This window comes from Phoxinus phoxinus, assembly GCF_949152265.1.
Source record: "Phoxinus phoxinus genome assembly, chromosome: 1".
Classification (NCBI taxonomy): Eukaryota; Metazoa; Chordata; class Actinopteri; order Cypriniformes; family Leuciscidae; genus Phoxinus; species Phoxinus phoxinus.
Window position 1 is genome coordinate 26,486,450 of NC_136876.1, and position 14,313 is coordinate 26,500,762.

The following is a 14,313-nucleotide window of genomic DNA, read 5'->3' on the forward strand; positions in this document are numbered from 1 at the left end:
CCAAGGCTTACTGTATTTATTAGGTAGAATTCACCCAAAAATGTAAATTCTGCAAGCTGTCTGTGTAAAAGATTCAACAAATACCTGCATTGAAAGCGAGAGTATACTGTGTGAGGAAAAAATGAAAGTTTATGGAGATTTCAGTGACATTGCTACATTAAACTACTATATATAATGTTGAATATAATGTAATAATATTTTTTTAGTAATAATAATACAAAACTCTTTATTTTGGCTTAAAATATCGCAATAGTATCATATTGTGATTTGTGACATGAGTGTATCGTTACACCCCTATTTAATTTTGACAGTATCCATGAAAGATGGGTAACAGAGCTTGTCCAGAGCTTTTTGCCATTACACCTTGTTATTTTTGTGTATGTGTGGTCTGAGTTGCTTTATCCCTGATGGATGGATGGATGGATGCTGAAAATTGAGCTTTAGTAAGGTATGATCTAGAGTGACTTTACCAGCTCAAAAGGTGCGTGGATGCAGACAATATAAAAAGTGCAAAAAAGCAAACCCGTCAATTTAAGAAAATACTGAGTTACTCATACAAAGAAAATTAACAACAGCTGACAAGCCCACTCAAGACATCACACTAATTGGTTAAAAGGTTAATGATCAAGATAAAACAATCACCCAATCAAAAAACATCCTCATCAAATTGGCATGTTTTACCTATTTCTACATCATAAAGAATTAAGTCATCAAACAACAAGGCCAAATCGCACAAAAAACCAACAACAGTCAAACAATAAACAATATCACAGAAACTCTTTTTTGCACTTTGAAAATTGAGCTTTCCATCACAAGAATAAATTCCATTTTAAAATATAAAACAGCTATTTTAATGTCTAATAAGATTTCACAATATTGCTGTTTTTACTGTATTTTTACACAGTTAACATTTAAATACTACTTAAAAAAAAAAAAAAAATGATGATGGATCCCAAACTTTAGTATAGGCAAATACGAAATATCTGGTATATCTGATGGTACTCAGTGTGCGTTAATGTGTCAGTCTGGGAGGAAGCATCGTGTGCTGATTAGGTCCCCGGCAACACATCATTTCCCTCATGCTCAGCATTGTGCAAAACCGCTGCTAAAGTCAGCAGAGGAGGATAAATCGAAATTTAAAAAAAAAAAATTGAACATTGAACAGACAGTGAGACAGACTTTGCCTTGTATCGGTATCAAGTTCACAACCATCTCTGGTTGAGTCACCTACCTGTAAAAAAGCCTGTAGATGCTGCTTTTCATTGAATTCACACCTGTTTGTGCCATGTGTTAAATGATTTGTCACCGGGAAGCTGCCAGAATGCTCATTAAAAGATGGTTTAGAGGTGTACAATCTCTTATGCTCAGATTTATGGAGACAGGTGATTTGATGAGCTCTGAGCCATATTCCGAGACACCCATATGCTGAAATAACATTAAAACTACATCCTTGACAATTATACATTTCCCCGTTCCATCCGGCTGATACGAATTATGACCCTCGTCTGCTGCACAGGTGAGACTGTAACACCCATAAATGTGGCGCTTGTGCTCAGAACCATATTGAAAAAGATTGTTCTCACACTACAGGCCGTGACCGTGTCGACCTGTGCATTGGCGCAAACAAACCCGAGCTGCATGGCCATTATCTTTGTGGGTCATGGCTAGAACCATAAATTGGTTAAACCTCTGGACTACAGAGGTGTATGTGATCCTCTAACACAATGCACTGCTAGGTGCTAATCTTCAGGGGATAATAACAGCCTGTGAGTTGGTGTCAGGCCAGGTGTGAAGTCTTGCAGTCTAACTCTCATTAGAGCTGCTGAGGTGAACGTTACGGCTTTACTGTTTGTTGGTGTTTGTAACAGCTCTTATTGTACTGTTAGGGCTTTTGTTAGACCGTTTGTTGTGCATAAGAGGTTGCCTGTTGCTTATAAGCAAGAGCTCTCAGAATTAGCAGGCAGGCCGGCCTAATCAATTTTCATTCAGTCATTTTAACTTAATTGTTTATTTGCGTAGGAAATCAAAAGCATTTGGCTCCAACTAGCTGGCAGTGACGCAAAGAGTGCAATTACCTGGGGAAATAAATGATTGTCATTAGGTAACGCCACATTATGATTGTGTTAGATTGATCCTTTAGTTGACTGCTTTCTAAATTGCTCTGTTGGGTGGATTAAATGTAGAATTGTCAGATCTCTATTCTTTCTCCCCAAAACGTATTTTGTTGTGGAATCGTACTTGCACAAAATTTTCTTTATCTTGATATTATAATTGAGTGATGTGGCTTTTATGAAGGAAGCTAAAGCAGACGTTGATTGATGCAGGTGAAATGTTTTTGTTTGTTTACAGCCCTCAAGTTTAGCCAAATTTCAAAAACTTTTGAGGTGCCCCAGACGTGTTTTCAAACTTTTATCGCTTTGAATTAACTTTTTTTCCCCACAAAGGTTTTTTGCTTAGCGGCTACAAGTGTGAGTGTGTGTGTTTGTGTGTATGTGTGCAGGTTTAGCCCTCTGCACAGCTGCTCTTTGAAGCTCTGCAGCTGTAAGGCTCCTATCAAACGCCATCATTAAGACCATCCCTGTGACAGTGAAGGAGACCCTTTCTCTGACCCTACCCTCTCATTAGTGTGTGTGTGTGTGTGTGTGTGTGTGTGCATGTGTGCGTGTGTGTGTGTGTGTGTGTGTGTGTGTGTGTGTGTGTGTGTGTGTGTGTGTGTGTGTGTGTGTGTGTGTGTGTGTGTGTGTGTGTGTGTGTGTGTGTGTGTGTGTGTGTGTGTGTGTGTGTGTGTGTGTGTGTGTGTGTGTGTGTGTGTGTGTGTGTGCAGGTGGGTTTTATGTTCTACTTCATAGTACAAGGACCATCTCAATGTGTGCTATTATGGATGCACGGCACCGTGATGGCTATCGACCGATATTAGAGTATTTATTTGTTTATTATTATTTAGTACTTAATTTTTTTTATTGATATTGGATTTAATTGTGCATGCTTATTTCCCCTATATGTACATTTCGATTAATTTTTCCTTAATTTAATACTCATATAAAATGAAAACCTTAAAACCTAAATTAAAATTAAAACCTAAATTATTAGCATTAAAAATGCTAATAATTTAGTCACTATTAAATGTTATATATAGCAAATCTTAAATTTTGATATCCACTTTTTATTCTGTACATTATAATGTTGTGATGTCATGTATTTCAAATTATTGATTCTTCTTTTTAGTGTTTTATTTTAAAAATGATTTAGGTAAAGTTTGAAAGAATTTTACTATAGCCATTTATCAGCCATAACATTATCAGGTTATTGTATCCAGAATTGTATTATTGTGCATCCCTATTTGATATATTTTAAGTCATCCAAATGTTATAGAATTACAGTTGTTATTCATACTGAGTCGTGCACTGTACCCCCCTCATCATAGATTTTGGGAAAGCGTTCCCAGATCTTCAAACCCCCAGTCTATGGCCCTACATTTTCTCAGTGTGTGAGTAATTGTTAATAACTCTGGTGATGTGTGTTTGTATCGCAGGAGAACTTGTGGCTGGACAGTGTGTCTTTGCTTATCAAAGATTCATTTGAAGGAGAGATGCTGATGATTGACAACCTCTCTGGCTCTGTCTTCCATCATTACTCCTCTCCACCCGTCTGCAAAGATTGCAGGACTCATCCGCAAGAGGTACGGCTTCACACTAGAGATTTGTCAGTGTTGCAAATGCACATGCCAGTATTTTTGATCATTTTCACAGAATTGCATGGCCCCCAGAATATTTTGTTGTATAAATATCTGAACATGCAGTATATCAAAAGAGAGAACAGAGCCTCTGCTTTTAAACACACGAACAAACAAAAAATCCAGCTTCATGCACTTTTTTTTTTTTTTTTATCAACACTTGAATATGGGTAAGTTTCATTTAGAAAAGCAACATTTTAAACAAAAACCTGAGAAAATCACGTTGTTGTCAAAGACCACGCTCTGGGCGGATTCAGAACGGTGATCAATATATATATATATAGAGAGAGTAGATTGAGTCCATCAACACCCCCAAAGCTTCACAGTTAACCCTTCCTGGGTCGACATTTCATTCAGCAACGGTTGGCAGTTTTGATTTATATGCTGTTTGAGGATCGTGTTATTTTACATTTGCTTAAGCAATGCTTCTGTCACTTGTTTCTGCTTCTTCTTCGGCTGTGTTTTGATCTGGAGATTCTGTACTTTTTCAGAAGATGCACAATTGAGCCCCCCTACCATATAACATTGAAAACATGAGCCGTGTTTCCAATGCAGGAACTTTCCCTAGGGACTTTGGGGTGGTACTCGGTGTGTTTCAACTGCACGGACCAGGGTCTAAATGAAGTTCTGGGTAAAAATGTCCTCCTCAGAAAGTCACACCTGCGATGTAAATTATCCAGATAGAAATTTGTTGCCCATTCTCAGTGGGAAAGTGCCCAAGCAACAATCGCTTAGCAACATTGCCCTGAAAGTTGACCTGTGTATCATCACCTTTAAGAGTTGTTTACTATTCGAATCAACAATGGGGTTTAAAAAAATACAGCCGATGGACTGACGACAAGGTTCAGGCTTTATTAAGGTGAAACACGAAAAATTTGAATATCGTGCAAAAGTTCATTTATTTCAGTAATTCAACTTAAAAGGTGAAACTAATATATTATATTTACTCATAACATGCAAAGTGAGATATTTCAAGCCTTTATTTATTATAATTTTGATGATTATGGCTTACATAAAATATATGTCATGAAATATCTCACTTTGCATGTAATGAGTCTATATAATATATTAGTTTCACCTTTTAAGTTGAATTACTGAAATAAATTAACTTTTGCATGATATTAAACATTTTCGAGTTTCACCTGTATATGCGGAGGACCAAATCCAGCGGGAACTGGAAAGTCGTGCGCAGTCCTACGTCACTGGACTAATTTGCCTAATTTTGCCTAATTGGAAACACGGCTATGGATTGCCAGAAATTTCTGTCAATGGTGGGGAAGCGTTGTGTTCGAAATTATGGAAAAGTCTGTCAATGGCAGGAAAAAAAAGTTAGACCAACCTACATCGAAACCCTTCCGTATTTATTTCAAAATTTAAATGACATTTTCTGAATTTGAATTGTCTTAGCAAACACGATGCAATGTTAATTTAAAGAAGTATAATTCAAATAAATTGAAATTCAAATGACTGTAATTTTTTTTTTGAAAGTAAAGTTTGAATGTTTGGCCTCACCAAATGTTTGAAATTAGTCTTTAAGGTTTGCACATTGGATGTGGATGGATGGATGGATGGTTTTACGTGTACTACAGTACATCATTTGATGTACACACACAAAGTATCCCAATGCTTGTGTCCCATCACAGTGACAGACAGGATAGGGTTAGTTCAGGAAAGAAGTAATTCAATGGGTAACCTCCACACCTGTCATTCTGCCAGGCTGCCAACAATGTCAGTCCATCAGTCTGTTTCCATCGCCTTTTATCTGCTCTCCATACATCTCTGATTTGCAAGCTCTTCTCTCTCACTCACTCTGTTTTGACTCTAAACATCTCTCTTCTTGAATTACCCAAATTTCTTCTTTGAAAAGTCATCACGATTTCAGACCATGAACCATGCTCTCCATATCAATTCAAAGTCTCTTTTGGCAGTTTTATTACTCAAAAATCACCACAATCTGCAAACTCTATTCATTGGTCTGACACAGAAATTCAAATACTATGAAAGGATTTTAATGATTAAATCCCCTCTCAATTCTCATTGCTATAAATTCTGGTCCACAGCAGATCCACATGGCTGAACTGGAGCAGGCGTCTCTGAGGTCGGAGCAGCTTTCAGATAAGTCATCCTCACCAGCACTGCCTGATGACCTCAGCCTGGATGAGCAGAGCGTGTACCAGATGGCTGCCAAGGAGGGCAAGGTGAACTTTTCTCTCAGAAAGATGATTGTGTCACAATGCTTCGCCCCCTTAATTATCTCAGTATCCACACTTACAATTTAAAATATTCAAATCTTTTTAAAAAGGGATGCACTATTATTAGGATTCTTGCTAATATCCTAAAGCCACTAATTATGTTCATGTTATGGCCAATAACTGATAATGGTTCATATTAAACTGTTGCACTATTTTGTCTAAATAAAAAATAATCATTAAAACATGCATTTTAAGATATATACACCACCAGTCAAAAGTTCTGAATCAGAAAGATTATTTAATGCTTTTAAAGGAAGTATCTTCTGCTCACCAAGGCTGTATTTATCAAAAATACAGTAAAACAGTAATATTGTAAAATAGTATTACAATTTATAATAAGAGTTTGCTATTTTAATCTATTTTAAAATATAATTTATTTCTGTGATGGCAAAGCTGAATTATTAGCATCATTACTCCAGTCTTCAGTGTCACATGATCCTTCAGAAATCGTTATAATATGATGATTTACTTAATATTATAATTGTTGAAAACAGTTGTCGGCTTAATATTTATGTGATTTTTTCATTCAAGATTCTTTTATAAGAATTTTATTTGAAATAGAAATAATAAATGTCTTTGATGGCAATTTTGATCAGTGTAATGCGTCCTTGCTAATTAAAACTAAAGTATGAATTTCTTGAAAAAAAACTTTTAAATGGTAGTGTAGATTTACAATGTTATTAAATTATTTGTGGTTTATATATATATAAACATGTGATACTGGAGTAATGATGTTGAAAATGCAGCTTTGCATCACTGGAATAAATTACATTTTAAAATATATTCAAATAGAAAACTGTTATTTTAAACTTGTAATATTTACCAAATATTACTGGGTTTTTGTTGTTGTTATTTTTTGTATTTTTAATCAAATAAATGCAGCCCTGGTGAGCATAAGAGACATCTTTTAAAACCTTAAAAAATCGTACAGATCCCAAACTTTTGAATGGCAGTGTATATATACTGTAACGGTATATATATTGTATCATAGCTCATATTCCCCAGAGCATCAATCATATATTAGATCTGGTCCAAGCTGGTTGTTGAAGAAAAAGGTTTTATTTTAATGCCCCTTGGAAATGAACTACCTCTATCTGACAGATATAAAACTGCTGTAATCCATTACATCCCAAACTATGATCCTTTAATTGAATATAATCAGTTACAATGACCAGACTTGCACTAATTGGATTGAAGTAATCAAATAACTATAAGCTGTTAGTCCAAATCCTGCAGTCTCATGGGGCATGTAGCTCTGCTGCTCAACCAGCGTAGTTCTTCTGCAGACTTTAAACATCTCTATCTATTTGTTAGAGAAACACTGTACAGGACAATATGTGGGGCAGATGGCTCAGGTGATCCAGCAGAGCCTAATCGCTCCTTAAAGGAGTAGTTCACTTTCAAATGAAAATTAGCCCATCCTAGGTGTGTATGACATTCTTCTTTCAGACGAATACAATCGAAGTTATAATTAAAAAATATCCTGGCTCCAAGTTTTATAATGGCAGTGGATGGCAACCAACAGATTGAAGTTCAAAAATGTGCATCCATCCATCATAAACAAACTCCCAACGGCTCTAGGGGTTTAATTAAGGCCTTCTGAAGCAAAACGAGTTTGTTTTAAAAAATATATTAATTTTCAAAACTTTATCAAGTAAAATAAGTAGCTTCCGGGCCAAACGAACATACGGATTCCACTTAAGTCTAAAGCGCAACTTATGTGAGTAATTAGATTAGATTGTTTATTTAGCCACACGACAATGCCGGTGGAATTTGTTTTCGGTACAGTATGTTAAAGCTCTACATCATCATACATTACAAACAACAAATAGACAATACATTTCACAACATGTAACAATACAAGATACAGTGGAGTGGGTAAATAACCATGCGTAGTGTATGAGTGGACAAACTAAACTAAAGAGAGGAGTTCAGAGTCCTGATGGCTATGGGGAAAAAGCTATTTGTGAAGCGTTTGGTCTTGGTAGAGAGTGACCTGTAGCGCCTGCCTGAGGGAAGGAGCTGAACGAGGTGGTTCGCTGGATGTGTGGGGTCGGAGATTATTTTCTTTGCCCGCTTTACAGTCCGATGTGTATAGAGGGAATCAACTGAAGGCAGTGGTTTCCCTATGGTCTTGGATGCTTTATTGACAATCTGCTGTAGTTTTTTCTTTGTTTGGCTATCTGTGCTACCATACCATACTGTTATTGAAGATGTAATGATGGACTCGGTGATAGCGTAATAGAACAGAACAAGGAACTGATGTTTGATCCGGTGTTTTTTAAGCTGCCTGAGGAAATAAAGTCTTTGTTGAGCTTTTGCAATTATTTGATTAGTGTTAGTCGTCCACTTCAGGTTATTACTAATGTGTGTTCCTAGGAACTTAAAGGAGTCAGTGATGGTGATTGAATTGCCATTTATTTGTATGGGTGTTTTGGGAAATGGCCTACGTCTAAAGTCAACAATGAGTTCCTGGGTTTTGGCTGTGTTGAGCTGAAGGTCATTGTTCGAACATCAATTTACAGCTTGGTCCACCACCATGCGATACTGTGTTTCATCATTGTCTGAGATGAGACCTACAATGGTTGTGTCGTCCGCATTCTTTATTGTTTTCACTGAAGTGTCCGTAGATGTAAAGTATGCTGTATAAAGGGAAACGAGCCAAGGGGAAAGAACACAGCCCTGAGGAGCTTCTGTATTGAGGATGAGAGGGTGTGAGGTTATGTTATTAACCCTCACCCTCTGTGATCTATTCCACAGGAAGTTCCTTATCCAGTGGCATAGGGCTGGGTCAATGTTCATGTCCAAGAGTGTGGTAAAGAGTTTAAATGGGTTAATAGTGTTAAAAGCGGAACTAAAGTCTATGAACAGGATGCGTGTATAGGTGTTTGGTGATTCAAGATGTTGCCAGGTATGGTGGAGTGCTATGCTGATTGCATCCTCAACGGACCGGTTGGCTTGGTAGGCGAATTGATATGAGTCCATCAGCAAGGAAGTGCAGGATTTCAGGTATGCCAGAATAATCCGTTCAAATGCTTTCATTACCACAGATGTTAGGGCAACTGGTCTGAAGTCATTGAGGCAGGTGATCTTTGAGGACTTTGGCACAGGAATAATGATGGAGCATTTAAAGCATTGTGGGACTGTACAATGCGACGTACTGCTGATATTTACGCCACGTCATGACGCACTACGCTACTTCTGACGTCATGAGTTGCGCAAGTTGACTGCATATGGTCGTTTGGCCGGAAGCTCGAATTTTACTTTGTAACATGTTAAATATGAATATTTTTCTTCAGAAGGCCTTTATTAACCCACAGGAGCCCTTTGGAGTTCGTTTATGATGGATGGATGCACAATCTAATCCGTTGGTTGCCATCCACTGCCATTATAAAACTTGGAAGAGCCAGGATATTTTTTTATATAACTCTGATTGTATTCATCTGAAAGAAGAAAGTCATATACAACTAGAATGGGTTGAGGGTGGGTAAATCATGGGCTAATTTTCATTTTAAAGTGAACTATCCCTTAATCTCGTTTACTGTTATAGAAAGAAGCCCTGGATACAGAGAAACTGAAAGAGTAAAAGACTTGCTTCCATCATGAAAGCAAGATGTTAGCATATTAGAGTCCTAAAGCCTCCCAGGATACTGAAAGCTCATGCTAATGTTTTTGCTCAGGAAAGGGGCTGTGATGAGTGTCTAACCTCAGAAGAACCAGGGGGGAGAGGTCACAGCAGGTTACGGCGACCCTCTCAGGTTCACAGCTCCGGGGCAGAGGATGGGGCAGAAACGCATGGAGGCGGTTCTCAAAGTCCACATCACAACACACCTGCTCGTCACAGCATAGGTAATGCGGCACCTTCACAGTACTGCATGCTTTCCTGTAGCTCAGCACAGCGTTGGCGCTTGCAACGCCAAGGTCATGGGTTCGATTCCCAGGGAAAGCAAGAACTGATAAGAATGTAAATGTGTACCTTGAAATGCAATGTAAGTCGCTTTGGATAAAAGTGTCTGCCAAATGCGTAAATGTAAACTGCAGGAGTAATACTGGAGAACAAAGCAAGAAAACTGTTGTGCTGTTTGCTTCCTTCCTGCTATGCTAAGAGTTTGAATTTTAATTGAACACCTAAACAAGTTGACCTAACTTAAAAGAATTACAGTAAATTTGTCAGTCAAAAACTCAGATAGCAGCTAAAAACTTTTGTTCATCTAATGAACTTAAAAATTATTGTCAATGCAACTAAAGATTGTTTAGCATTTTAGCAATGCAAGGAGCTACAAACCTCATTCTTTCATCATTGTGTATGATTTTCAAAGCCCACTACATAATATTGATGTCTGGTTCGCGAACAAATTGTTCTTTTGAACCGGTTCTTTTTAGTCAACTTTTTTAGAGTATATGATCCTAGGATGACGTTTTTTGCCAACTCATTCAGCGTTTCAGTTAGTTCAACAGTACACTGAACTGAGAACAGTTTTTCGGGCATGTCCGACATGCTAAGAACTGTCTGCCGAGGGTTTCATAAAGGGGCAAAATGTATGTTTTATGGTTTTTCATGGTTTATGTAAAAAGGTGAGTTGATTAAGTTTATTTATTATTTTATGCTTTAGACATGTAAAACGTGTTTCACATCACTATTGGGTGCTTGAATAATAGAACTGAGTATTTGTGACATCATTGTGTGATTTATTCATTTTAATTCTACATCTGTAAATTCAAACTCAAATTGCCCTTCTGCATCCTATTTGCTACCTCAATTTAATTTCAATTAAAATTCAGTAACTGAATTTGTGTGCAGGTGGAGTTCCATGTAGCAGCAGTAATCAAGAGTACCCAGAGGTTTCCGAAGGTTCAAGCCACTCTAACACTCTTATTCGTCTCCCAGCTGAATTCTTCCACCCAGCTGCCGCGGTCCTCCCTGCACCCTCAAGAGGCCGACCGGGACACAAACCAAGAGGGCTCCGTCTAACTTCCCCAGCCTCATGGGCATCTCTACGCTCTCCTGGAGCAAACACCAGGCTGCTCACCACACAGGTATGTACTCAGTGTTTAAATGGGGCGAGGCTGGGGGGCTCCAGGACCTCCTATAACTCCCCAAAAAATATTCTGGGGGGGCCCCTGGTGTTTCATTGAAACTAGAAAACTAGAAACATAAAAACACGACAATACATTTGACATTGTTAGTTATTTGTCTTGGGTGTTTGCCCATTAACTTGAGCCCAAAATTCAAGATATGGTATAGTTAAAGCTGCCGTCGGCAAGTCTGGCAGATTGAGTGGACTTAGACAAAATTTTGAATGTTTACAACTCTCATGCCCCTCCCCCACTACGAACGAGCACCCGCCCATCGTCAGTGTGTGTGTACCTGATTTTCTGTGAACGCGTCCGTCTCTTCAGCATCGATCAACACCATAGACTCGGAGGTAGGCTGCCCTGGCTAATCTATCCATAGATAGCAATAACCGAGGAATTGGAAGCTTGTTATTAGATTTTCTCTCTGCCATCATGCTTCGCACAATCTTCAGGCGATCTTCAGGCGTGTCGTGTGCATGTGATGCTGTGATTTGTGCACGACCTGTGATTGACAGTCAGATCTCACACCCCCCTGCGCTGATTAGACCCGATGATCCGGGAGCGGTGGATTTTTGCAAAACAAAATAACACGCTCCAAGTGAAGTTAGAAGCTCTTTTTTTTCTAAAACCACCTTATTTATGTTGTTCTGTCGGATTATAGTGTCAATTTCACTGAATTTGATCAAAAAAATGTTGCCGACGGCAGCTTTAAGACAAGCAAAAGTGCTGGTTTCCCCTATTTTTATATAGTTAGGTCACTTTTCTTATGAGGGCAACCCAACAAGAGCTTTGACAGAATTTGAACACTGTATGGGCTTATGCATATCTACATCTTATACATCTTGTTATCAATTCGTTGCTAAAATATTTGGCCCTTCTGTCCTCAGTATCCATCTCACAGTGATTCCTCCCTGGCTACGGGCAGCTCAGAGGGTAGTCTACCGACCACCATGGAAGAAGGGCTCAGTTTCATCTTATCCACCCCCCAGCCCCTGCTGGACACCCTCCTCAACGAGCGCGCCAGTTTCTCGACAGAGACCCTGAGACCCAGTCCTCCAGCCCCCCAGAACCTCCAAACAACGAGGGGTCACCAGCGCAGCAGGAGCAACTGTGAAAAGAACATCCGTGCTGGAAGCACTCAGCAAGGCTCTGATGAGGATGTGGGGATGGTACGGTGCGGCTCTAACCAGACTTGTGACAGCCAGCAGCTCTCGGAGTCGCCGAGCAGCCTCTCGCTCACGTCACTGCTTCTGCCGAGCTCTCTAGCGTCCCCATCTGTGAAAAAGTGCAGCAGCACGGGCAGCTTAGACCAGGGAACTCTCACAACCCAAGAAAAGGTGTTTTCAAAAGAGCCACTGGATAATATCACAAGCCCCTGGAAAGAAAGGAAGGAAGGAGGAAGAGAGAGGCAGTTGGAGCCAGCACATGGAAAAGACGCGGAAAGTACAAGCCAAATAACAATCCTGGGCTCTAGAAAAAATAGATGAAACTCTACCTAGAGTTAGTTATTTCTAAAGCCCAGTACTCGATCTCTGTTTTTTTTTCAGGGAGCAGTTTGACGTGGCATTCCATCTCAAAGTCTTTTTCTCTCTAACTCCCTGTTTTCATTTGTGACCTGTTACCATTTTGTATTTGCTCGTGGTAAACGTCCGACAGGACTGTAGAGAAACTGGATGGAGAGAGAAGCAGTTTGGCCCCTCCGTGCATGACTACAGAGAAAGTTCTATCAGCTGCCTGAAGGATCAGGTCAGGAAACAACGTACTGTACACGTAGAGCTTTCCAAATGCTGGAATGCTATGAGTTTTCTTGAAATACATAAGTATATATAGAGAAACCGAAAAGATACAGTAAAGGAGATTTCTTCTCTATAAGAGGGTATGCTGTGTTTAAAGATTTAATGCAGTTAAGTATACACTTTCAGTATACTTTTTACAGGTTATCTGTTCATTTGTCATTCTGTTTGTTTCTGTCTGTCTGTATTCTATATATTTAAGGATATAAAAAAAAAATCCACCGTCAGCCTGAAGCAAAGCTTTCGTTTTAGAGAGGGACCAAACTAAATGAAAGGAAGTCAGACTGTCTGTCAATCTGTCTGTCATTTGATTGATTTATTTATTAAAATTTGTTTAAATTATTGTCTGTATATTTATTTAAAGGGCAAATGTAGAAATATGTAATCTCCTACCTTTTGCATTAGGAGATGAAGAAAATATGGACATAAGGACAAAGAACAGCCCTCTGCATGACGGAGTCTCTTTACAAAGAAGTTCAATGTAACTATTACTGAAGATGTCAATGCTGGATGAAAGGAGTGAGGTTTTTACTCAGATATTTTTTTATTGATATGCTCTGGATCAAGGAATGGGTGACTCGCATCGTTGTGGTCACTTTTGTCCTCCCCACAACCCAAAAACATTTCTCTATGTGACTTTATTCTCTGCAAGTGGCTTCCATTTTTATAATTTTGGTTGGGTGGAGGGGACTCTTTGTATGCCGGGGTGAAAAGATCCAAACAAAAAAAGGGGTGGGGGGGGGGGGGGGGGATTTTAGACTGTGGATTACCTGAACTCTTGGATGTTTTGGAGGTTGAATACAGCCAGACGCAAAGGATGATGAATAGACCATGGGATTTAAATGCTTCTTCAAGAGCCTTTGCTTTATTTTGGTCCTTGGATGGCATGTCTTCATGGCAGATGAAGAAAACACAATACGGTGATTTTTAGCTTTCATTTTGACAAAACTAGGTTGATTGGATTTGCAACTGAATCAATTATTTACACATGAATTTTCTTTAGCATGCTTACTGGACTGCAGTAGGGCACCTCTTATTTATTATTCCTCCTCTTTAAAAAAAAATTGCACTTGTTTGCTCTTTATTTCATCTAGCTTATAGACTTGTCACTGTATTCATGTACAAATGGAGCAACTGTAGGTATGACGCTTCAAATATCTTAGTTTAGTCTGCCGTAGTGTTTTGCTCCCCTGGTGAGTTTTCTTTTATAATATTCGGTGAATATCACTATTAGACTTGACCTGTTGATGAACTTCATTGACACTTGATTCATAGTGACTGTCCATCCATGATGTCGGGGTCTCTGTACATTACATCAGTTGTGTTGTGGTTTAGTCAGGACCCAAGCGTGGGATTGTCATTTTAATCTTGCCAATTCCATTCATGAAGCCACCCTTTTGAAATAAGAAACACTTAAGCATTAAAGTTTAATCCACAATAACAAAGGGCTTACTTGGTT

The 14,313-nt window shown here is 38.8% G+C and overlaps 1 protein-coding gene across 4 annotated transcripts in view; it reads left to right on the forward strand.

The window, feature by feature from the left end:
- The window catches only part of cacna1ia (calcium voltage-gated channel subunit alpha1 Ia), a 107,028-nt gene extending 93,458 nt beyond the window's left edge, over nt 1-13,570 (forward strand). The window contains exons 31-35 of one of the 4 annotated variants that reach the window (XM_079629342.1): nt 3,533-3,679; nt 5,794-5,931; nt 9,666-9,834; nt 10,787-11,022; nt 11,949-13,570. In XM_079629342.1, the coding sequence (XP_079485468.1) occupies nt 3,533-3,679; nt 5,794-5,931; nt 9,666-9,834; nt 10,787-11,022; nt 11,949-12,548 (1,290 nt within the window). In that variant the 3' untranslated portion in view covers nt 12,549-13,570. The remainder of the gene's footprint in view (nt 1-3,532; nt 3,680-5,793; nt 5,932-9,665; nt 9,835-10,786; nt 11,023-11,948) is intronic. The other 3 variants (XM_079629344.1, XM_079629343.1, XM_079629345.1) reach the window with 3 other exon arrangements.
- Nucleotides 13,571-14,313: the final 743 nt, after the last annotated feature.